Source organism: Zootermopsis nevadensis, unplaced genomic scaffold, assembly GCF_977971745.1.
Source record: "Zootermopsis nevadensis isolate Lab colony 2312 unplaced genomic scaffold, Znev_1.0 Znev_ptg000022l, whole genome shotgun sequence".
NCBI classification, from domain to species: domain Eukaryota; kingdom Metazoa; phylum Arthropoda; class Insecta; order Blattodea; family Termopsidae; genus Zootermopsis; species Zootermopsis nevadensis.
In genome coordinates this window covers 19,440,977-19,467,529 of record NW_028259154.1, presented here as the reverse complement: position 1 = coordinate 19,467,529, position 26,553 = coordinate 19,440,977, and the positions used below count along the sequence as shown (strand labels likewise).

At 38.4% G+C, this 26,553-nt stretch overlaps 1 protein-coding gene across 7 annotated transcripts in view; it reads right to left on the bottom strand.

Moving 5' to 3' along the window:
* LOC110834283 (protein O-mannosyl-transferase TMTC1-like) overlaps positions 1 to 26,553 on the bottom strand; it is a 191,684-nt gene that overhangs the window by 85,408 nt on the left and 79,723 nt on the right. For all 7 annotated transcript variants that reach the window (XM_087354165.1, XM_087354164.1, XM_087354161.1 and 4 more), the window contains exon 4: positions 13,300 to 13,477. In XM_087354165.1, the coding sequence (XP_087210291.1) occupies positions 13,300 to 13,477 (178 nt within the window). The remainder of the gene's footprint in view (positions 1 to 13,299; positions 13,478 to 26,553) is intronic.

Here is a 26,553-nt window from a genome sequence, read left to right as displayed (position 1 = left end):
TTCAGGTTTATAAAATAGTTTTAAAAATACCCCTAATAAAATTTCTTGATTAGTAAAATTACAGTAAAAGTAGCGATGTGGTTTGCAAACACGTTTCCGATGAGTGGGTCGTTGATCTGAAAAGTGTCAGAAAAGTGCCCCTTAAATTTGTTAATGTACAAAACCACATAGGAATTTTAAGGTGTGACACATACCTTAAAATACAGGTGTAAAAATATAATAAAGAATAACTATGACCCTAGTGCTTAGCTAAGCACGACGACATGAAGACGTATAGGGGTTAGAGGTGTAGCTCAATGCGGAACTGATAAATTTTGTTCTTATTATTATTAATGTTTTTTTTCATTAAGAGTGAACGCAATTTTAAATCGTTTCGAACAAAGACGTAGAACTGAAATAAGGAAACTTTACTATCTTTGAAACAACTACAAATTTGCAATTTTGCTAAAATGTGATAATATTGTCATTTTAATATATTCCTGATAAAAATTTCTCTTTATCTCCATATCGACCAATCAGAGATTCAAATTAGAAAATAATTTATCTCCTGTAAGATCTCTGGCGTTGTACGGGGAGATGAAATCAGGGTGGGGTAGACAGGGCTACATTGGTTGCTGTACGAGGGAGGAGAGGCATGGTTCAGAGCGGGTATTTGGAAGCTGAGAGGGATGAGGGGGGGCATGGATGGGAAAATATGCTCTTTATGTGGGGCGACAGAAAGCGAGATTCACATACTATTAAAGTGTACGGAAACCGGGAGGTGGAGGGAACAGCTCCTGAGGAACAAGTGGTTCACCGTTGGCGAAGAGTTGGCCTTCAAGAAAATTTTAAGCACTACGAATGACACGGAGGTCAGGGATGTAGGGAAATTTCTGTACAAAGTAAGATGTAAAAGACAGGTCAAAATTAGGAATTTAGAACTGCCACTGGGGTAGAAGGCACGAGAACAATACGGAAGAGTTATGTAAATAGTATTAGGGATTAAGGAATAGTCATGTAGAGTAGCATTAGGGAATAGTTGTAGTAAGCAGTAGTGCTAATAGTGCTACGTATGTAAGGACTGTGGCCGTGAAAACCTGGTGTTAGGCGGCCACAGATCTCTGTATATAGTCTAAACCAAATATATTATATTATTATTATTATTATTATTATTATCTCCTGTACGAAGTATGAAAATTGGCATATCGTATATTCTGAAATATATCACTATGAACGGTTAGAGTGTAAATATATGTTTTATATATTCATAGAATTTCAATCACAATGTCTACGTGTTTAAAAGTTAAAATATTCTATGAATATGTATAAACACATCTGTTTACTCTTTAACACATTTGTCGTGCTATAGTTCAAAATATTCGATTACTCGCTTTGTGTGCTCATACGCGTGTATGGAATATATTTTCAGAGTCATTTCAAGCAATATGGACCTGAATTCAAACAAAAACGTAATTGTGTATTCGATTTTGGGTGTGGACATAAAATAACAAGATAACTGCTTTAACCTTCGAATTCAATGCAAAGGTCATTCCACTAATAAACAACTTACGTATTTAACAATACAGGTAGAAACAAGCTCCCTATCTTCACCCTGATTTATATCAACAACGTATGGTCCTCTATCATTGAAAATTGTCAGTTATAGTAGAAATAAAATTTAACACTTATTATTTCCAACTAAAGAATCGCTCGTTGAAGTCAACTTGTTATGCAAAGTATCGATATTGTTTAATTGTTCAATACAGTTTAATCATAATACTAGACAAATAAGTACAAAGGAAAAACCACAATAAAACACTCACACCTAAAGCGGAAAAAATAGGCCTTCAAATTTTTTAGCATTTACGCTGGTTAAGCCAACCAGACAAACTTACGTTAGGTTTGACAAATAAACGAAATCTTTTCAACACATGACTGCATCAGAGCATTTCCTTATTTGCAGTGATTAAGTAAATAAATCGATTATGCACTGTGCAAACATTAGCATGCCACTTATAAGATTTAACATTTTTTTAAATTTATTATAGATGCCTATGATGTGGGGTTATAAACAACACCTTCGGAATTTCAGTGTACACCAAAGAGCACACATTTCCGACAACTCTTGTTATTAAAGTAATAAAATACACCTTCAATTTTTGCCAGGACTGAAATGCAATAAACGAAAATATTTACTGGTGCATGAATTTATATTTCACTGCTCCAAACTTTTACAATATTACAGGAGTTTGTTAAGACTTTAAGTACAGTCATGTATAAAACACATGTTCATGCCCATACAGCAAATCACCGTACACTTATGTTCAAGTAAAAAGAAAGGATCAGAAACCAATACTGAAGTTGTCGAATCCAATCAACTATTACAGATATTACTACAGGATGAAAGTAGCTCGAAATGGTGGCAGTAGTTGGAGTGTCTAAACCAGGATATCAAAGTAGAGTTGATGGAGTAGTGAGGTTGGGAGAAATGTAAGGAAGAAAGTAATGTCGGAAAGGAATTACGCTAGAGGGAAGAAGAAAGTTAGACACAGAGAAAAGGCACAAGATTGAAATGGATTCGTGTCTCAAGAAGTTTATCAAATAGAAGGGAATTGGAGAACTCCTCCACAGAATGGCACGAAGTGAAATTACGACGTCCCTCAAGATTGTCGTACAACAGAAGAGGTTTGTTAGGGGATACGAAAGCACAGACGGGAAAAGTGTCAGAGAGTGAGCGTGTGTGTGAAAATATGATAGAAATTCTAGGGGCCAAGGTAATAATTAAAAATTCAAACATCGCCTTTGAGTTGTTAGCTTTTCTGCTTTAAATTTTGGACAGGAGACGGGCTTCCTGAAAAAAAAAGCTTTCTGTGTTGAACGTCTAAACAGGAAGTTAAATTTGGCCACAACCGCTTCCTTTAATATCCTTTCCAATTCATTCACATTAATATTGTCATTCGACGCTATAGTCTAGTTAACTTCCAATGCCATTATACAAACATCGAACAAAGAAGCTACGAAAAATTATAAAAATATAAAAAAAAACTGGGTGCTCTGTTTGTACTTGCAAAAGTCAGGGTGTGCATGTTTGTTTGTTTGTTAAGCTCAATTGCCCATGCCTTAATTGTGAGTTTTAGAAGTGGATTCATTTACCTCAGAAATTGCATTCCTTGTACAAAAAGAATCATATTTCAGCAGAAAACTAAATTTAATATTGGCACAACCTGTATATTTTACCTCTAAAATCTCCATGATGATAAAGCATAGAAATATTTTCAATAGTGTTACTTTGGACGTGTTATAAATATGCAAAATACCGCAAAAGCAAATACAGGTAACCCTCGATTTGCGCAGGTTCAATTTGCGCCGCTTTTGAAACCAGCAAGTCAAACAGTGAAAAAAATTTACTATTATTTATAATGTTTTACAATGTTTCTCGTCTACTAAATCGTAATTCTTACATTGCTGATTTTGAATAAAAATTATAAATACAATCACCTCTGCAATTACGTATGTTTAACGCGAATTTGCTCCGATGAGGTCGATGAAACGGTGAAAGCTGTTTGTGAAATGCAAACTTTTGCATATGCGAGTTTGCTCTTATGCAATTTAATTCCTGGCGTTTTAAACTTTCAAAGGACTAATTTAATATCTGCGGAGGCACCGGGATTATTTTTACTTCGCGATTTTCTATAGGTCAGCGTCTTACATGAATGAAACTATCGCATAACAGCAGAGATGACTGTACACATCAATCACATGAAAGAATCGCAGTCAATCGCGGGGACCAACAAATTGCCGATTGTAAGTGTATAAAATATATTTTCTTAAATTCCCTTTATTTTATTTACGTTATTTCAGAGCTTTAAATGTAATGCCATTATATTACTCGTCAAGGTTTGTGTGCCGGGAACGCATGTCATTGACTTACCATTGATTTATATTATAGAAGAGTTTCAATTTACGCCGGTTCCGTTTACGCCGGTTCGTCCAGGAACGCATCCCCGGCGTAAATCGAGGGTTACCTGTAGTTGCATATCTAGCTGGTTGACAGAGTAATGAACACCTGTGTAGAAGTACGTTAATCAATGAAGAATCTAAACGTTTTTGGAAATGTTTGAAATTAAGTTATATATAGTAGCTATAGGTCCGACACATACTGCATGCAATTTATAAAAAATGCTCGCAACATTCATGAATAACAAACGCTATAATGATTACCAATCAACAAAATTAACGTTAAAAGTAATAGTTTTGTATGGGAAGAAAGAGTGCATGGGTGTGAAACGTGGGGTCTCGTGCTAAGGGAAGACCACAGATTAAAGGTGTTTCAGAAAAGGGTGCTGAAGAGAAATTTTCAACCCAAAAGGGACTCAGTAAAAGATGGTGGAGACAACTTCATAATGAAGAGCTCTATAATTTGCACTCATCACAAAAAATATTATTGTAGTAATCAAATCAAGAAGAATGATATTGGCGGGGCATGCAGAACACACGGAGGAGATGAAAAATGTGTACAAAATTTTGGTTGGAAACTCTGAATGAAAAAGAGCGGTTGGAAGAACTAGAGGCAAGATAATACTAACATGGATCTTAGGAAAATAGGGTTGGATGGGTTGGACTCGAGTCATCTAAATCATTATAGGGCTCAGAAGAGAGGACTGTGCTATAAGGAGCAGTTATTAATTATCAGTAAGTGCCTTTCATGCAGCCGTCGCTGCTGGAACATCATGACGATCTTATATAAACAGACGTACATGCACGCCCACGTTTTAACCACCAAGTATAAACACAGCATCATAGTAAAATGGTACAAACTGCAGACGCAGTCTCTCAAAGAAAGTGAATTTCTTGGTGGAGGATATCCACGAATTTGTGCACAGAGAACTTTGCACGGGAGTGAGAGGAAACGACAGACAAAGATGGAGGATAAGAAAGACGAGAGGAGATCAAAGAGGAGCGAATTTGTATGTGAAGAAGTTTTAAAAGTGAAACAAGAAGAAAAACTTTATAAAGTACGAAAGAAAATAAAGAGTGATAAGAAGATAAAGGAACTGCAAAATGCGAAGTTTTCGGATTGTGGCGGTTCGTATCTAACAATTAAGTCTTGATCTCCGACACTCGCTACTAGAAAGCTGATGAAATGAGTCAAGATTTTACGACGGAGGATAGAAGAATTGACGAGAAGAAGAACTGAACTTAAGATTCTTCAGGAATGCAGTTTGGAATGTCATATCCAAGGGGAGAAAAGAGCAAAAAGTTTATATCAAAAGTAGGTTCTAGGTATAACTCCACAAAGCCTAGTGGTTAACGATACACACCATCTGCTACATCAGTCAGTTACTCTGCATTCTGTCCAAACTGTATGAATGTATTTTGTATGATTCTCAGAATAAGTAGCGATGCTTCCCTTGAACAGAATTTTTAATCAATTTATCTTTGTATTGAAGACCTGTGTTTCCTTTGAGTTAAGAAATTAACTAAAGACTCAGACTGTAGCGGTCAGTCCTATGACTCAAAAACTTGTTAAGAGATCCAAAAGGGGCCCGACGCCAAGAAACGCTGTCTGACTTAAACCCGGACTTCGACGTCAAAGATTTACGAGCTCTGTCCTTCCAGTCGCTCCAACGCAATGTACATACGCTATATTAAACCCAGAGGAACGCAACAAAAATAGATGACAAAATTCGGACGATAGTCTGTGTCTCCCCCCCCCCCCTTGATGACAATAACTCCCCCTCCCCCACACCCGTGGTACTGTTGAAGGTCTGAAGGCGATGTTCCTACAGTCAAGTCACGCTTCACTCTTGGTACCCGAGCATCAGCCCATCCATTCTTCTCCTACGGCCGAGAATTTCTCTGTTTCTCAAGTTTTATTTCATCCAGGCAACGTCTTACCATGTTGAAGCTTGCGTGCCCTCGTGTCTCTTCTTCATTCTATCTACACATTCCGCTTTCTACATTCGTCTTGTATCCTGTGGCACTGTCACTTTTTAAGAGTAAATGGAGAAAGAAAGGGAGGAAAGAATTTCCTACCCCACTCGTCGAGAGATAAAAAAATAAAAACAAAAAAGCTTTTCTTGCACATGCAGCGGAATACAAGATAAGATTTTTTCTGCAGAAATAAATTTCGCTTCTTCGATACAGAACTGTCTGTTATTCGCGTGTACGTCATTTTCATTTTTTTGTAATTTACGAGTACATTTCGTGAAACAAAAAATACCCGGGAAAGCTAGGCATTCGGTGTGGAGAATCCTAATTCAAATTCCATCACTATTCAGGAATTTTTGCTGTTCTGCTTTACGAAATGAAACGCCAGACAGGAAGTGACTTCTAATCCAAGTCTTACTAATATATCCTGTTAAGATTTCTGTCCTGTTTCCTGCAAAAAAAAGAAGCCCTTAAAACATTCGTTTTTCCGCTTTTTGCAAAATAAAAAAGCCGGGCAAGGATCAGCGCAATTCTGATTAGAACAGCGAACAACAGACTCCTTAATAGTCAGTCGCGGACAGGTAACAATGAATGGTCCCATGGCTTTGGGTCGGGCTGGAGGTGAGACCTCTTCACCGTTAGGAAAGCTAACTAACTAGATGGCTTACCGAACCCGAAGGTTCATCACCGAATTAACCAAAGCCCTCCACCGGACCCTGTCCTGGGCCAGCAAAATCCATTCTTCTTCAACTCCTATCTCCCATAGATCCCGCCTGAGATTATCCTCCCATCTACGTCTAGGTCTCCCCAGCGTTAGGAAAGCGTGTCACAAAATGGTACAGAGGACGAGGAGATCTTAAGGAAATGCAATATACTGACTGGAGTCAGGTGGCTCAGGATAGCGATCGGTGGAGGTTTCTTCTGAACGCGGCAATGAGCTTCTGGGTTCCATAAAAACCGGGGGTTTCTTGACTGTTTAAGCGACTATCGGCTTCTCAAGAAATATTCTATCGGAGTCATGCAGTTACATAACAAGAACAGAAGAGCCCGTGTACTCTAAAGGGGATATATTAAAGTTCCTGCTTACACATCATCCTTCACATCTCATTTACTTCTGCTTTTCGGTATACACGTTGCTAAATCTTGAAGTATCACTGCCAGCAAAATAAGAAACAAGGTTTCCTCGTTAGGCTGACAGTGCAGCTCCTTACACCGACACGTGACAATGTACATTCATCTATATAGTGTTTAGTATGTCAAGACTTTAGATACAGGAGTCTCGCCCAATTATTAGCAGGCAAATGTAGTGGGCACATAGTACTCCAGTCTGACTACAATAAACCTCCTCACCATAGACCGTTATTCACACAAAATGCTTTCATAGCTCATTGTAAAATCTGCTGACTACAGCGTTATGTTATAACAGCGTGTTTATTTTGTGTGCATTGCTTTATTATCTCCTGTTAGATATGGTTTAATCCAGTAGGAGAAATTGTATAAATTGGTTTCGCACTTTTAATGTTATGGACTTGAATAGAATTAGTCATTACTTACGCCTTACTCTGTCGAACACGGACAGGAACAAAGAATATAAATTTTTGTTTTATTCGGGAAAATCCGACAGTTGTAGTGCCAATGCGCTTATTGTGAAATAATATTTTGAGTTACTGTTGTGTTTCGCTTATAATTTTAACGCTAAAAACAGATCTGGCCACTTCACAAAATTCGACTCAACTCCCGAACTGAGTTAATTTCAGTGCGGTGTGCAAAGAACATATTTCGAAGATATGTGAGCTTACTGAAGTTATATTAAGGATAATTCTCTCTGTCTGTTTAAAATTCCCGCATCTGCAAAAAAAAACATTTCCTCCCTGGGTACTTACATATTACTAATATCTATTCAGCGCATAAGTCACATAATTCAAGTGATCTACTTCTTTTATAGCTATAAACTTCGCACAGGCAGCAAAAGAGAGAGACTGCTTTTAAAAATGTGCCTGAAGAACATCTAAGTTCCTATTCACCATTTCCCATTTAGAAATACTTTATGAAATATTTATCCCCTGCATACTTTACTGTAGGAGCGTTTTCATTATATGCCCTATTAACCTTCTCATCGTGTTAGAGGTTCCTTTGTGGTGGAGGAAGATTACAAAGCGCTTAGAAGCTTATGAATCTAAATTATTTCTTCCGTCGGAGAAGAACTCGCAAACATTTCTTTATCTCGCGCTCCCGTACGATCTTAAAAAAATTTATCTTCCGTCCATTTGCTTATTTTGTTAGTTCGCTTGCCATTGAAAACGCCTGGGACAAAAACGTCTATATACTCAAAAACATTCCATTCCACTCAACGACATGGCATGGCATACGGAGTCGAGAAATCGTTGATAATAAAATAAGAAATAGGCTGAAGATTTCTGTCTTCTGGGATGTTGCGCTCTGTAGTCTGGTCGATGTTAACCAACGTTTCGAAGGTCATACTGCCTCTGTCATCAGGGCGATGAAGATTTCTGTCTTCTGGGTTGTTGCGCTGTGTAGTCTGGTCGATGTTAACCAACGTTTCGGAGGTCATACTGCCTCTGTCATCAGGCCGATGAAGATTTCTGTCTTCTGAGTTGTTGCGCTGTGTAGTCTGGTCGATGTTTACCAACGTTTCAGAGGTCATACTGCCTCCGTTATCAGGGCGATGAGTATGAAGATTTCTGTCTTCTGGGTTCTTGCGCTGTGTAGTCTGGTCGATGTTAACCAACGTTTCGGAGGTCATACTGCCTCTGTCATCAGCGCGATGAAGATTTCTGTCTTCTGAGTTGTTGCGCTGTGTAGTCTGGTCGATGTTAACCAACGTTTCTGAGGCCACACTGCCTCCGTCATCAGGGCGAAACCTCAAATCATAAAAGAAATCGGTTACTGAGGTCTTCTGGTGGTGATGATGGAGTAACCTTGTAGGTCATTACTAACATTTTGAAGGAACGTATCGTATAGTTTCTATCTTCACGGTAGACGAGTGAAGAGACGCCGATAGGATGATAAAGGGGCGAAGGTGAACTGGAGGTCATGAGAGAGGCAATATATTTGCAATTATTTCTCTAAATAGCATTAACAATCTGATCTTCGTAATGGAAGTGATATCTTCTTTGTGGTAAAACTGGATTTTAAATGTTATTTGGAAGAACATCACGCTTCAAGTCAGTGACCTCCACAGCAGTGAGTGGGGGGGAGGGGGAATTTTGATTAATTTAAATCGGGAATACTGATTGAGAAGCATGCAGCAGCAACTTGGAACCTGGGAACCACCTCATCATTTGCTTTAAGACGGAGGAAAACCACAAAAATCCTGTGATAAGATGCCCGGTCGTAGGACCTTCCTTAGTCAGCATTCCAGCAAACTAAAAATGTAATTTCCAAATGATCATCTCAAAATTCACAAAAAATTAAAATCCCGCCGTCTCTGTCTGAAACTTCACTACTTACGACCATAACGTCTTCACTCTCATTACCAGAAGGACGAGAGGACATCGTCCGTGGACCTCTTAATAACAAGATGCTATTTTTGCCCCAAGGGTTAGTTCGTAGTTGTTTTCACTATAAATGACAGTACCATCTTAGTAGTGTCACTCGTATGCAATCGTATAAGTGTCGAAATAACATAGGCCGATGAGGACCACTTTTAAAATTCATTATTTCGTGTAGAGAATGAAAAGATACTGAACTGCATACAGTTAATTGGTTGGAATGTAATGAGCAGAGCCAAGTACAGATAGGATTTCCCTCTTCATTCAGTTGCTCCAATTAGCTTTTTAACTTTTTTTAAATGTTCTGTCTGACGACAGGTCCATATGAACAGGATCCTTCCATCCTTTTCTCGGACTGGGACCTGTTCATATACTTTCTTGGCAGATGATCTAGAAGTGGTTTGCCATTGCCTTCTTCTGTGTGTGAATGGAGTAATTGTTGGGATGCCACGGAGAAATCGGGGAAGACCCCGGAGGAAAACTCCGTGTTGCCTAGGCCACGGCCTTGCCCAACACAAGTTATAAATTCGGGTACCGTCGGGAATCGAACCCGAGAAAATCACGGTACACTCAAAGGAAACTGTAAGATGTAAGGTAACGCTGGTGTGCAACTTCTTCAAACGCCAATAACTCGAGACCTATGTAAGATAGAGAATATAAACCTAAATGTAAATTAAAGAGTAAATAAAGGGTTTTTTCTACATGATGTTTGCTTTATTCTATAATGCATATTGAAATAATTACCCAAAACATGTAATACCTATACCCTCGTTCCTTAACTTCAACCGCTTGCCACGTCTAAAGCGTAAGAGTTAGATCGGGACATATTGTAAGTGAAATACGTAAATAAACACGATCTTTTCAAATTTGCAAACAGATTTCAGCTAACTCTTACGGTTTAGGAGTTTTGGCCATTTATTTGGTAACAGAGAACGGTTCTAGAGTGAGTGTGTTGAGTACATGACGCAACACATAGATAAGCTGTCCGTGGATGACGTCACGTATAGATAAGATGTAAAGGTATACATTAATGTGTAAATAAAATTTTATTTCTGTACAAATATACTTCTACAGTTAAACGTTATTCAACGTTAATTAGGGAACCGTGGTTCCACTGTCAATTTTTATTATTATTATGAGAAAGAGCGAGAAATGGGAGTAACAGATGATAATGTAGACGTGAGGCATGTAAAAATGATAAATTAGTAAGTGGGTGGATTTAGGTTGACGCAGGCCTGCCTTGATGAGAAAAAAATAGCAGCTACATTCGGGGTTGGATTTGATGCATTGCACACGTATCTGTACTCCAGCTACGGTCTTCGTCATGCACACTGCGCACTTGCGTGAAACAAGGCCCCATCTACAATTATATACCCAAAATCGAGAGTTAACGACAGAAGGAAACAGAAATGATGGCAGTCGGAGCGAGTTCAGTCCACTATATACAGATCACAATTAGCGGGGTTTATCTTCAGTCACTACTGACTGAAGCCCAGGACACACACACATAGACATAAATTTAAATTATTTACTGGGCTGTAAATGTACAAATGCAACGAAATAATAATATAGATAAATAATTATATATTTTTTCTACACAAAATGTTGGCCGTCAAACTTGAAATAAAGCGACAAGGTATATACATCCCAGAGCGGCGTCCATGCTTCCTTAAAAATTTTCATTTATACTCTAATTTGAACACAGCCTGATGAAGAATTTAACAGCTTACTAACAAGTAACAAAAAAATTGAGTACCAGATAAAAGTATTTATTAATATTAACGATAGATATGCTATAATGGCATAATGTGTATGCATAAGAAAATACAAACAACACTAGGGCAACAAAAATTTAATAAATAAATGTAAATTTAAGTATATAAGATAGCGAACAGTGTTGAAAAAAGTGTCACGTTGAAATTTCCACATTTGTGCATTAATTGTATCTTTCAACGTGCAAAATCTGTTTTATTTCATGAGTCTATTCTAACCACAAGTTCCGACGTACCTAAAAATACACCATGGGACTCGACAATAGTAAAAAAATTATGAAATGGAAACCGGAAGAGCTCAGTTAGTATAATGAGTAGGTTAATGGCCGAACGCCCGGAATTCTATTCCCGGCAGGGCATGGGTTCATGTCTTCGACAGCGCGTCCAACCCGGACCAACTCAACCTCGTATCGAATGATTATACGTACAGCTAGACCTCCACAAGCCCTTACATCCTCATGGTCTGGTGATTTAATAGCCAAAGGGACGACTTTGCCTTTTTTACCTTCCAGAAAACACTTCAGTCACTGCCTTACTGCACCAGAATTTATATTGTGGTCTTCAGTGTTGAAAATGGAGACAGCATATTCTTCACAGCGTAATAACCCAGAAGAATACAACATAAACTCTTATCGCCGTGAAAAAATCTAATACGTACTGGTAGCATCATTCAATTATCATTTTCTTTGCCACTGAGCGTGTAAACACTTTGCAAGTATTTGATATATCTGTCCCAATTGCAGGATAAGTTTAGATAGGGGGGAGAGTTCCACAGTACATAAGTAAAGCTTGTAATTGGGAATGTGATTGGTTTTCTATGTGTTTACTCAGTGGCTCTACTCTTCTCTCGGTTGTGTGTTTGTATAGTTGAGACCAGAGATTTGCCAACAAATAGTCTAACGCAGGGACGCTATACATAAATTCATTCCTCCATCACCATCAGTCTACTGTGATGTGGTGACATCTTCAGTAAGAAGGGCCTAAGTGAATATATTATAAAAAAAACCGCTCAGAGACACTGTATATGAAGTAAATAAATCCGTCAGCCAATCTAAACGTTTCACCAGACAATTAACTGCACAACGACAAATTTATTTAATGATACTTACGTCCTTCTTCAATTCAAAAACTGTTCCCCTTTACTAGAAACTATTTACATTAAACCAAAAACACAGATAACAGAATTCTAAATAAACGTTCCTAGGACCTAAATATTTATACTTCTTCAGCCTAAAAACATAAATATTGATAAAATAAATATTAACACTCCCTTCCCTAATTCAACTATTTTTGACTGTGTGATGCAATTCTTTCAGTACATTTCATAGACGGCTTATATTATACAGCTCTGAGATCTAAAGCCTCTGACAACAAGGCTTATTTGTTTGTTTGTTCCAGTCACAGAGATTGGTGCTAGTGGAATGTGGAATGCAAAGCACGCACAATAATATTACATTATCACTTTGATCAATACGAACATTCTAATAGAATTCCACGAGAAACAGTATTAAAAAACACCATTTAGATGTCAAATTTGTAAATTACAACAGGCACAAAATAAGAACAGTAATGCGTAGCCCAAAATGGATAGTTACGGTTCATCATTCGAATTTGCATGCGAAACTTAATATCTCACTCTGAAAAACGTACAGGAGGTTTAGGGCGACTGAGAACAAGGTACTGACCCAAGGGGGGACAAAGTGAAAGGATACTGGAGACAACTGTATCAATACGAGCTCCATAACTGTTATTTTTCCCAAGAATTGTTGGGATGTGAAATCAATGAGGAGAATGTGCTGGGTGGAAGAGACGAGAGAACGAACATTTAATCACTGAGTCCATGGTCCCAATATGTGAGATACAAACACTAGTAAAGTTTCGGAAAAATTATCTCTTTTATAACGTAGTAAATCAATTAAAACAAAATTTCACTAAATTTTGTGTATATTCGTGTGTTTTGTTAATTTTTATTCATCAATTTCAGAGCAGGATGAGGGTAAATGACACACAATAGCTAAACCACCTGATCCTAAATGATGCCACGGTAGAAGATCGGACCTGTCACACTCTCCAGTAGTAACAATAAAGTGTTCTAGTGTACTCACCGCCTCAGTATGTATGGGGTGCGCAGCGAAGAGGACTCCCGCAGCCCCGGCGAAGTTTGGCTGAAGTCCGGCGACAGCAAGGGTCACGCGTGTGAACAGCAAAGAGGCAGCAGCGTGCAGGAATACGTTGCACACGTGAAACCAAAGAGGCTGCAGCCCCGACACCTGGTAGTTGACTCTGCAAACGACAAAGTGTCCACCTTTAACTTTTAAGAATGTCGCTCTTTTATTTACATAAAGTTTAGTGTTCGGTCATGAGACATGTGTATAATTTCTTTCTGTAAGGACTTCGTTTTTAAAAATACTCCGAAACCTCGAAAACACATCTAATTCGTCTTTCATGTTCTGTATATGTCAGTTTATGTTGTTTTTTTGGTATTTTATATAACGACGTTTTGTCATCTTCGTAGGCATTCTATCTAAGAAAGTAAATAATTAAGTAAATGTATCTGCTGTTTCACATTTGTGTGTAAGTAGGTCTGTCACCCTTGCGAAAGGATAAAGTTGTAGGACATTTAGAAAGAAAATGGCGAAAAGAATATTTGCAACGTATAAAAATCTGGCATCATTTTAATAATATATCAGTACAATGACAACCAGTCATCTTCAGGCGGTAATAGCAGCCGACTACATACAATGGGTAACATGCAAAATTATTTCAGTGTAAGAATGTATACGGTTCATTATTCATGGGAACTTTAAGTTAAACCTTCTCTTAGTTACGGCCATAATTCCCTAAGTCTCTGACTTTCTAACTTGATATTACCACGGGACGGATCTGAATGGAGTCGTGTGGCTTCTTAACCTCTTCCTCATCAATATTCCCATTGCTCTTCCCTTGTGGCGCCCCATCAAGAGAGTCGAGTGAGTTCGTTGGCGTGACGTGGCGAGGGACGAGGGTTCAGAAAGTGGGGGTGGGATTAGCGCCACACAATTCCGCTCTCCCTCCAGATGTAGGTCAACTAACAGACAGTATTAATTAGGATTTCAGATGGGAAATGTACATACACACAAATGGAATTGTGGATTGTAGCATTCAGCCTTCCCTGCAGAGTCATGTCCGTTGAATGCTTCTGGGAGATTCAGGGCATCACTCCAGAAATTAGGTGGCATCTTATTCAGCTGTAATGTTTATACTGTATAGGCACTTAAACAAAGGGACGATTATTCTAAACTAAATAACCTTAACGTGCTGTCTTGAAAGTCAATTATCAGAATACGGGCCATATCATTTGACGTAATATTAAGAGCCTGCATTCGTCACATTCCTCAGATACTTTTTTATTTCTCAAAAAAGTCTGTCCATCGCGAAATTATAGGTTGTGAAGCCATGTAGTGTTGTTGCCGTTGTTTCGGAGGATTTTTTCACTTCCATCTTCAGAGTATCTGCCATCCGAGACATGGAAGTGGTACGCTACACGGCGTCACAAACCACAGACAAAAATCTTAATCTTTATCACCTTGAAAACCTGAAACTTCAGATCGCAGAACCCTACTTACGTGGAAAGTCGTCCAATTTATGTTATGTAGGACGAAACCACACAAACGTGGGATGATAACGACGAAGCAATACTAATTTTGACAGAATTCGCAACAAATGGCGCTAAAATTGAATGTCTCATTGTTTCTTGAATTTCAACTATCCGATTTACCCGTCTAATAACGTTTTGAGGAAACGTTCTTTCTTAATCCCAAAAATGGAAATATCAAAAGCCAAACACTCGAGATACTCTTTTACAATTACGATGGCCTTTGGTAGAACTAAAACGACCATGTACTTTAAGTACGATGAGACACTGTACGGTCCCCATCATTTCTCAAAAAAGATTATGAGATTGGCGAGCTGAAACTAAAATGTTTGCTGCTGAAGATTAATTTTGCTCAGATGAACCGGCTTTTAGTATTTCTACTCAACTTATCAAGTAATTCCTTTGCATGCAACTCAAACGTTCATGAAAGTGAAAACAAAATGCCGGCACAGAAGCTGTGAACAGCCGCTACATTCCAACCCACATTTTCATTTGTTTCTTTAAGACACGTCTTGTCTGTACCTGCGTCTTCCAACTTAAACATTCCATGAGGTTTCCAAACCAAAATTCTACGTGAATTTCATGTTTCTTCCGTGTGTTACATGCTTGCCAATTTCATCGTTACTGATTCAGTCGATATAGTGTGCACAGTTTAAAGAAGTAAATTAATCCTTTAAAACAATAAATTAATTTAAATAACAGAATATAAAAATGTAGTCCTACGTCAATAAAGAAAACATAACACATCACCATTACAAATATAAATTAATCCGTACTGTTTCGATAAATAATCGCTGTTTATTCTGAGAACAGACCCATAAGAACAATCTGTGTGGAAAATGGCAAAGGAAAGACTGTTTAAGCAGGTGGCACTTAGTCTGTAGACACCGCTAGGCTTTAAAGGGTTAAGTAACTTCCTCTTTACACTGTGATTTCTCTCTCCTGAGCGCTTTGTCCACGAACGAGAGTAAAACAACAGAAAGATAAGAACGAAACTAATCTGTGAAGTGATATCTTTAGTTCCTTTTGGGAAATAGGATTAGGCTAAAATTAGAAAAGTGGATAAACCACTAACGCGTGCTCATTAAGTCAATCATTCTACTTTGCGTGAGCGGCAGTCAGGTAATGTCAGGTGGGGATCCCTCACAGTCATTAGGTGGTAAGCAGGTTAACATCAAAAAAGCAGCATTTGCTGGTTAAAGACCATATTGTAATGTCATCCAAATTACTTAGAAACAGTAACCGAGTGATGTTAAAATGCAATTTTTTTTTAAAAAAAATCCGCTATCTTGGCGTTAAGGGAAGCACCGCGGATGCTACACAGGCTCTCAAGATACGCACATCAGCCGTGAATAAAACATGAGCATCACACACTAACTTGTCAGGAAACAAAAGAGTTATGGTAAGAACTTATGACACCTAAATCCACGGAGCAAAGTCCTTCTTGAAATGTACAGTAGCTCAGCTAGTCAAGAAATTTCTCGTATTATAAGGAGCCAAAATGTTTGTTATCGTGTCCAGAAGAGACCACCACGTGTTCCTCGCTTCAGTCAGATGAATGAAGTCTGACACCCCTCCCCCTAACACACACAAACTGTATTTCTTCAATATGTGTTTGAGGCTACAAAGCAACCTATCTTGAAGTAACAATTGCATAATTTTAATTTTTGTTTATAGGCCTAATTGTTCACAGTAAGTTACAGATTACGAAAACTTTACAATTTCCAGGTATGACTAACCTGTTTAAAATTGTTAAAGTGTGAAAACCAATAAACCTTTCTCTGAGCGATTTCAGTGCAGACCGCACACAAACAAAGTTATAAATTTCCTCCTTAACTATGTAAATTGTAATTAGGCAATAAATATTAATATTACGTTGTGCTTCTGGCAGACTACTATTTTCTATCAAAGCATTAAACTCTTTCCTTGGCCATTTCAGTCCATGCCACATAAAATCCATCCATTGAGTCTTTCCACAGCAACTTCAATCGAAACAACACAACAGGCAAGCACAGGACCATTCTCTAGCCACTTCAGTTCATACCACACACAAGTCAGCTACTTCACCTTTTCCTCAACCTGTTCAAACCAGACCACCACACCCACATTGTCTCACCCCATTTTCCTAGATTTCATTTTAATACCATCACCACCTTTAAGTCTAGATATCACTAGTGGTGTTTATTCTGAATTGTTTGCATGTATTTTTCGTTTCCCCAATCGCGTTACATGCACAGCCAATCACATTATCTTTAAATCACAGTAACATCGTCGTATTAAAACATTATATTTTCATCAATTTGCACAAGGTTAATGACAGCATGCAGAGTGTCTCAGGCAAAGCGATTAACAGTGTCAACATTAGTCACGGCCCGTACCACAAAATTGCCTTGGTGGAGTGCGTATCCTTAGAATTAACAACAACCGGGCATCATCGACTTTCGTACTAGCCGGTCTGTCTTCTAGACCCAAATCGCCCTGACACCGCCGTCATTATATTGGTCTACCGAGGCTACATCTGGAGGGATGGGTAATGACATGGAAGTGGTCACAACTAGAAGCGGTGATGAGTACGGGTAGAAGGCCACGGAACCGTTAACGAGAGGACATAAAGCGACTCGCTGTGGTTCGCAGAGTCGCTTTTTCTTCCCACATACATCTTCACAGAACAGAAATCCTGCAATAAGACACTTCTTCAGAGCGTTAGTCGAGTTGATTACGTCAAAAAACCACAAGTAACGAGCCTCGGCTTAGATGACGCTCCAGTCGCTTGTGTGTGTAGGACAACGCTCCCTGTAGGTTTAGAGACATGGCCTGATGGTTAGGTTAAGATTAGGTGGCAGAATCTTATGACTACATGGAATATAACTGGTATAGTTAGGTTTGCATCTTATACGTAACTGTTGTAATGTTGGAATTTTTTGAGTTTTGTGTTTATATAGTCTTAACCAAATATTATTAAGAGGTGCTGATTGGCAGGTTTCGTCAATACTTTGATTTATTTCTGATATCAATACATTCTTTGGGTGCAGGAAATAGTAATATTTCTTACCGGACGTGTTGTTAACATTGTCTGAACATCGCCAAGGCCTTAATTTGTTTCTTTCTCGGCCCCAGTCTATAATTTCCCCATTTCGTAAATGGTCTGATTCTCACCGCGGAGACCGGAGTTCAGTCCTAGAAGAGGTTTTGTTTACTGTGTAATCAACTGCGGTACTATTACAGGCTTTACTTACAATTCCTAATTTCACCATTTCTCCATACTCGTTTTTGTCACAGCACCTGAGATTTGGGACAGCCCTGATCAATCAGCATTACATCACGCTCCGAAGTGGTTCTTATTACATACCACTGGGTCGAGTGCGTGTTACTTTCAGTCTAAGTATGTTCAAAATTCACTTCAGTTTAATTCTAAGATGACGAAGACCACCGGGAATTATTGGAGACAGACGACACATTAATAAGAAATATTAAATTTCATAACGTCCCACTCAGTTATCATCTTTGTCTTACAAAGAATAATAATTCTAGAATTTAAAATTGTCATGAACCTGATATTAAATTCCTCCTGCACTTTCGTCACCCAAAACTGATGAAAGTTTTATCACCATACACCCGTCCAAATTCTTTCCTGAACCGTGACGAAATAAAACTTACGCATTAAGCCCTAGTACCATTCGTAATATACCAAAGCGTTTATGAATTATTAGTGTGCAATATCAAACGTACAAAATCTATAGTAATGAGTTTCTTAACGATTAAACAACTTTCGTGCTATCGTAAATGACCTTCGTCATTTTACTCAGTATCTTTGGGCGAATATAGAGACAGTATCTTAAACTTCCTCCCACACGTTTAGTATTTATTATCATATGCAAATCTCATTCGACACTACATAATTTTTCCAAACGAAACAGCGTCGTCAAATGACCTTAGAATCAATCAACAGGAGCCGAAAGTTTAGTACTGCTAATATCAAAGTCCGCCATTGTAAAGAATCAAGAATGCTGATGCTGATTCCGACGTTTCAGAGGACCATTTTTATCTTGAATCAGGGCTGAAGCCAGAACCCAAAAAGCGGAATCAAGGTCAATATTTAACATTACATAGACTTCCAACATATCGACATGTTGGAAAGATGGAAAATAAAAATTTTATCTGGGCGAGAAAACAAGAGTATAGAGGAATATCTGAGGACCAACTAGGAAGACGGATTAGCCCGAGGAGATTTTGATGGGGATAAAACAGCTCATTTGGCCAAATTCTTAACGTTGTAGTTTATGATGATGACGACTGTGATGTACTGGCTGTCAACATATCAGGAAATTACGAACGAAATTTATGGGACTACTTAAATAAGTGCAACACATAAAGACACCCTTATTGGAGGGAGGAAATCGGCGAAGCGTGGGTATCCTGGAAGCAAGAAGAGCCCTTATGTAACGAGCGATTGTAAGACGATAGGCCCTATCCTCAGACTACGCGGCACATAGTTCGCGTTACAGCAAGCCTGTAGTGTGAGACGACAAATCTTCATTTATTACAACGTGAAGGCAGGAGAAAGTGGAACTGATCACGTCATCAGCACAAACATGGCAAATGAAGCTTTGGGGACAAGGAAAACATAAAATAACAAGGAGTCCAGCCATAAATATCTTGTCAACGAGTTAAGACAGGTGGAATAAATTCAGTTCTAAAGGGTTCTGGCGATGGTGGATTACACTTGAAATTATTCTAGCTGGAATAAAGTTTAAAAAAGTTTAGAACAAGAAATGCTAAGTTACGTTCTAGAGGATGAACACGCCATCCATGAAACTACAGTTTATTACGTCATGAGATGGAAAATTTGGGATAAAGCAAAAATAATGTTCTCTGCTTGGCCTTCTCCCCCGCACTTCACTCTCATTCGTATCTCCTCTTCACTCGCCACCTAACCCACTTTGACACACGGAGGTTGGGGGCCCACACTTGCAGCTCTCTAAGGATAATACTACGTTCTGCAGGTGCTGTGGAGCGAGGGTGTGCAACCACTACATGACCCTACATCCGGATTATCAGAGGGATGTGGGAGGATTGAATCAAGGGAAGCACTAGAGATAAACTGCGCAAGCCATAGGCTATGGGTCTGATGACGTAACGCAAACACTCTGGGTGTGGTTAAGAAGAGCTTAAGTTTTATCATACAATCTTCCCTGTCGTTTTGAAAAGCACACTGTCTACTTTCTGTTCCTTAACTTGTGTGTGGGGGGGGGGGGGGGAGGTAGACAGAATTCCAAGACCTAATGCCACTCTATGGCGTTCCTGCATCCTTTCAATAGTCAGTTTCTTGTGACATTAATAAACGACTTCTTTTGTCTGTTATATTTTCACGGTAACTCACTTTTACAAAATGTGACACAAAACAATGACAACGTTGAAGCTCTTAAGTAGTAGAATAACTTACTACTGCAGATGCACTAGTAAGTTATTTAGTCGCTAGAGGTCTTTCTACGTAAGTGTGCACCATCTGAAATGTAAGGGCAATAAAGTCATGTTGCCTGTCCCACGTGACAATGACTACAGATTTTATAAAAAATAATTCTTGGAACTTATACACCAGAATAACTGAACTGATGTGAACTGCAGCTCTGCAAAGAGTAATTAAACGGAATATAACAAACACAATTATTACAGATACAATAAAATCACTATAAAAATCAACAAATTTAAGGTAGATGCTGATATGAAGGAGAATTTTTATTATTTTACCATTCTAGATGGAAGATATCTTTGTGTAGAAAGGACCACATTGATTAGTGGCAAAAATCCAAATGGCCATTGAAGTTCTCCAATCACGTGACAGCTCAGAGCGAAAAGTTGGCAAGAAAGCAAGTAGACTACTGAAATGTGCCAACGACTGCAGCAGGTTTGAATTACATCACATGGGCCGCGGGCCGCGGGCGTATTGTAAGTGTCCATAAGGTTATGGGGGCCAGTATAACCGGTAGGCGCTCAGGCTCGAATAAGGCGGCTTAGCTGTTTTATAATTCAAGGTGATATAGCGATCAAGGAGCAGGGGGAAAAGGAGACAAATATGAGAAGAAAAACTGAGAGGTTTGAGGACAAGCACAACAGAGGGATAGACAAAAATGAAAGGAGAGGGTGCAGAATACAAATAATGTGATAAGGGAAGAAAGGTTGTCAGAGAGGAACATGAGATAAATAAAGTGTCTCAAGACCGAAATTTGTTTTTTCACTGCATAATAATTCAGAAGCATGTCATATTATTTTCATTTCAAACATTATTGAAAATCTTCTCAAGCACGTCACTTCAGGCTTGCTTTCTCTTTCCACCTCATACTGCGCGCAATGCGAAAGATGTGTACAAAATACCTGCTGCAGTACATAACAAAGTACGATGGTAGCCAAACTCGAAGGTTCGGGATCTCTAAGCGAGTTTTGTCCACTTGCTACGTTCACAATCTTTCTACGAATAAAAAATATAATACAAGTGTTCTTCTTTTCAGTATTACAGGTGGGAGTCATGCCCACTGCAGACATTAGTCGTCTGCTCCTTTCATGTACCATGCCCAGACAGTTGTAGGCCCCCCCCCCCCAAATTTTATAATCCTAACAATCTTCCATTAACTATAACATTAACCAAATAGCCTATGTTTTCTGAACTGTAAATAACTATTTATTTGCATAGTATTAATCAGTTAGTAAAGCAGAAGTAATTCGAATATTTCTGTCTTCTGGGTTGTTGCGCTGTGTAGTCTGGTCGAAGTTTACCAACGTTTCAGAGGTCGTACTGCCTCCATCATTAGGGCGATTCTTAGTATGAAGATTTCTGTCTTCTGGGTTGTTGCGCTGTGTAGTGTGGTAGATGTTTACCAACGGAGGCAGTATGACCTCTGAAACGTTGGTAAACATCAACCAAACTACACAGCGCAACAAACCAGAAGACAGAAATCTTCATACTCATCGCCCTGATGATGGAGGCAGTATGACCTCTGAAACGTTGGTTAACATCAACCAGACTACACACCGCAACAACCCAGAAGACAGAAATCTTCATACTCATCGCCCTGATGATGGAGGCAGTATGACCTCTGAAACGTTGGCTAACATCGACCAGACTACACAGCGCAACAAACCAGAAGACAGAAATCTTCATACTAAGAATCGCCCTGATGACGGAGGCAGTATGACCTCTGAAACGTTGGTAAACATCGACCAGACTACACGGAGCAACAACCCAGAAGACAGAAATCTTCATACTCACCGCTGTGAAAACCTCAAATCTTACAGAAGTAATTCGTCAGAGTATGTGGTGTGAAAGACACGTAAGCAATAAATCCTGATAGATCTGCTGAAACGTCTGTTAAGATTTAACAAATAATAAAACTAAATTAATGAAGTGAGAGTCAAACTTAACTGCGTTCCATGCTTTAACGACAGTGTTCATTGCCAACGTCACCGGCGCATCTACTTAATGCTCGTTAGTGGCCACTGCCTTCCCTCAGAATGCATTCAAAACGTCGTTAACCCTGCAAAGCACGAAGCTCATCTAAATGACATTTAGAACGCTGCACCGACTTTCCCGTTGCCTTCTCTACCCCCGCACTAACAACGTTCATCCACACACATAATCATTCTTTCATTGTCTTGTTTCTCTTTCGTAAAAAGGCACTCTTAAAAATATTTATTTCTGCCCGTACCGGCTACATTGTGGCCCTATTTCCATGTAATACAGACGCCCTGGTAACAAAAATGTCTCGTTCATTAATTTCCGTCTCTCTTGTATGACCTCTCTCCCGTTCATAAAAAAACATTTTCTTGTCCTGTTGCTCAATCTGTTCCGGTAATCAACACTTCCCAAAGCAGCTCTTCAGTATCCTTTCCGGAAACTGATTTATTTTCATTCGCGTCCTCAAAGGTTTAATCTAATACAGCAGCCAAAGAGTTGATATACAATTACCACGAACAAACAAGAGAGCTGTAACAATAAAATTAATTTACAGCGCCATCATACAAGCATGCCCATAGAAAAACACAGTCATGCGTGCACAAAACCCGGGTTTAAAAATTAAAAAAAGTTGTTTAAAATAATGTAATGATACTGTTTCTTCCAAAGAGAAATTCACTGCATAGAGACGTTGTAAATTCCATCGTTACATTTACTTTTAATGTGAATCACAGATTTGTAATATACACTGAAGCATTTATTTCAAGTGTCAAAGAAAGATACGTAATAAATAACTGTCAGTATACGTGATTGTAACAGCTCTTCAGCTAAGTAAAAACACGTTTCATGTGTTATAAATACGTCTGTTTAAAACAACTCACTTATAAATATAAAATTTAAAGATATAAGAAGTGGTAATTTTCTAAATTTAATGTCAGAATCGGTCTCAATAATATAAAAAATGCATTTCGTACCTAAAAGAATACATAATGAGCCTCCATTAGAAGGATCAGTTGATTAACACTGTTACAAAGACTTTGACAGTTCTATTTCCACACGCATATCTGTAATTAAAGCTGAAAGCAGAAATTACGAAGTTTATGACATACAGCGGACAGTCATCTGCATATCAGCCTCCGCGAATACATGAAAAAACACCCTAACAGCAGACAATCTGTTCATAAATATATAATAACGATAAAAGAAAATGAATTATGACATTTATACTACCCCAAAGGTCAGTACTATGTTCAAAAGAGCCCGCTACCAGACCCTATCCTGAGGAGTCATCATACTGTCATTGTAATTACTAACACCAGTCTCCCAAGCCTTTTCTCTCCATTCGGAACTGATACATTTTCCACCCATATTCTCATATCGTATTATCTCTCGTTCGTCCAATCATGCATATCCAGCTAGGAGTCTCTAAGTCCCAAGAGCTACAATCCGAAAAGCTTTTGACCACTAGTGTTCCGAAAGCATCGTTTGCTGTTATGTGGGTAGGAAGATACGCTAGTGGATAGAGGCGTCTCGCTTGTACGTCATCTACTCCTCTGTAATCCTTGTAATGTAGTCGTTGTGATACTTAGATGAAGCAATTCACATTGAATACTTGTATGCTTATTATGAGCAAACCAAATACCAAGCATAGCTCACGTAACACTGTTTCCTTGTGAAATTAGCGAGCCAGAAATCTCAGCAGTGCAATGCGTCACACAAAGAGGACGACACATCCTGGTGGCAGACAACTTGTCACGCGAAATTAATTTCGTCGGGATCGACCGTGAATAACTTGCAAGTTTCCTTGTTTGTTCGCATAATTAAACAAAATCCCAGGAAACAAGACTTGGTGTAACTACTCACAGTCCTCACTTTGATTCTCGTGAATTGCATTATCTTGTGACAAATGCTTCTTATTTAACTCCCTGTCGATCTCTATAATCGACTATTCACACGTAACAGATCAATATTTTCTTATGTAGACTACATATTTAATAACATTTTACATGCGTTCTCCTTCTTCCTTTCGCAAAAATGGATAGGCTATAAACGTGTTCCGCACACTTGGTCTTTTACACACTCAACACCGATCCAGAGAACTTTCGTGTTCTGTTATTAAATCAATTTATATTTTGATAAAGGTATCTCCTATTACAGACGTCACTATTTTAGAACGTTTGCAGCAAGTGGCTTTTAAGACCATTGTTTTTGTAAGCTAAATTATTTTCAAGACCGTTCACGTTGCTGTGGAACTCCTACTAAAATACTAGAGAACAGCTAAATGAATTTAATAAATTTAAGAAAAACTGTAGAATTATTTCAATTTTTTTCGAAATCGACCAATAATAACGAGCATTGTTCACAAGGTCGAGATCAAATACCGACAAACTGGTCATACTGCCACGCTATGCGCACATTTACTAACTTGTTTAACATAAGGATACTTATTTAATTGGTAAAATAATTAATGTCTTGGCACTCCAGTAAACCCTGGAAATTTTAAATGCATTCGGAATGATTGTCAGTATATATAAAGTGAAGACATCACTTGGAAAACCCAAGCGTTCATGGCAGCGAGGGTGTGGACTGGATTTGTCCAGATCAGAATAGGAATCACTGGCAGGAAAATGTGAACACGGTACTAAATGTTTTGTTTCCATAAAAGCTGGTAAATTTCCTGGCCAGCTGAGCGACTAAAAGTTTTTTAAAAATAAATCTGTTCTATGGAGTGATATTAATAAAGGCTGAGATCACCCTGACGACCTCTGAAACGCCAGTCTATTTTTAAAAGACTCACCAGAGCAACATCCCAGAAGACAGTCATCCTCATACTCCCCGCCATGAGAACCTAAAATCTCATAAAATCAATTACGTTGCGTAGAAACAACTTTAGGTCTATACCTACGATATGAAATTTCACGAAACTCCTCTAATTAGTTTCGGAGATAAAACCTTTAGACAGATTGACACTACTCCCATTCTGCGTTCATTTTATATAATTTGTGCGAAGAAGGCATACATTTTAAACAGGGCCATTTATTATTTAAACTGATACCCCCTTGTAATAATCTGACTTCACGGAAAAATATCTGGTTACCTTGTGACAACTCAATAGAGTCTGAAGTTTCACAACTAACGAACCAAGACAAAAGACGATTCATTTAAAAGAAGAATAAAACTGCAGCCACTTTCCAAAGTATATAACGATGAGAAATTTTTGCCAACTTCGGAAGACGTCACATTAACTTGGCAATAATCTGAAAGTGAAATGTGAAGAGCGTTGTAGCCGGAACTAAGTTTAGAAGAAATTAGGTGAGAATGAGGTTCCCACAGCCGGGCGGAAGTCTAATATGCTAATTTCATTAAGGCTCTCCCTGTGGACAACGGAGGTAGTATAATTCGATAACTGAAGAATATCAGAAGACTATAAAAAAAGGGGAGGATAAATAGCTTCGAAGTTACAGAAAAGATAGGCAACGAATAAAAATCTTACTGAAATAAAATCAATCTCAGATTTTGTCCATTGGTAAAGATTTTAGCGCCCTAGATTTTTATCCAATCTGTATGCTTTACTGGAATTTAAAATTTTCTTTGAAGTTCTGTTCTTCAGAGTCGCCAAAGACATAACGTGTCATTCAAATATACATAAAATATTTTGTTGTCATGGTATATGAGGTTGAATGTGTCTGAAAGAGGATGCTGAGAAAAACATCCGAACCTAAGAAAGCTATAAAAATCTGCATAATGATAAATTCATTAATGTTTATTCTTCACCAAATATTATTAGGGTAATTAAATTAGCGATTCTGAGATGGGAAGGACATGTAGCCTGCATTTAAGATGTCACAGATGCATATAAATATTAGGTGGAAAATATAAATGGGAAAGATCACTTTGCAGACCTAGACGCCGATGAGATAATAATATTAAAATGGATCTTAAAAATAATAGGGGTTTGGACTGAATTTGCGTAATTCAGGACAGAGACTAATAAACACGATAACGAGCTATCGGATTCAACAAAATGCTATGAATTTCCTGACAAGGTTAGCGACTATTAGCTTCTCAAGAAAGACTCTAATTCATCGAGTTACTACCGTGTTTGTAGGGCACAGACATGAACACAATGAAACCTTTGGCGTATTTCGAAATTCTTTTCGAAACGCACCAAAAATTCGATATTAAAAGTAAATATTCAATGTGGTTTCTAAAGTGTTAGATTAAGTCTAAATATTTGCGATTTCACCTGGTGACTGTAGCTTGAAGTACAATAGGGTA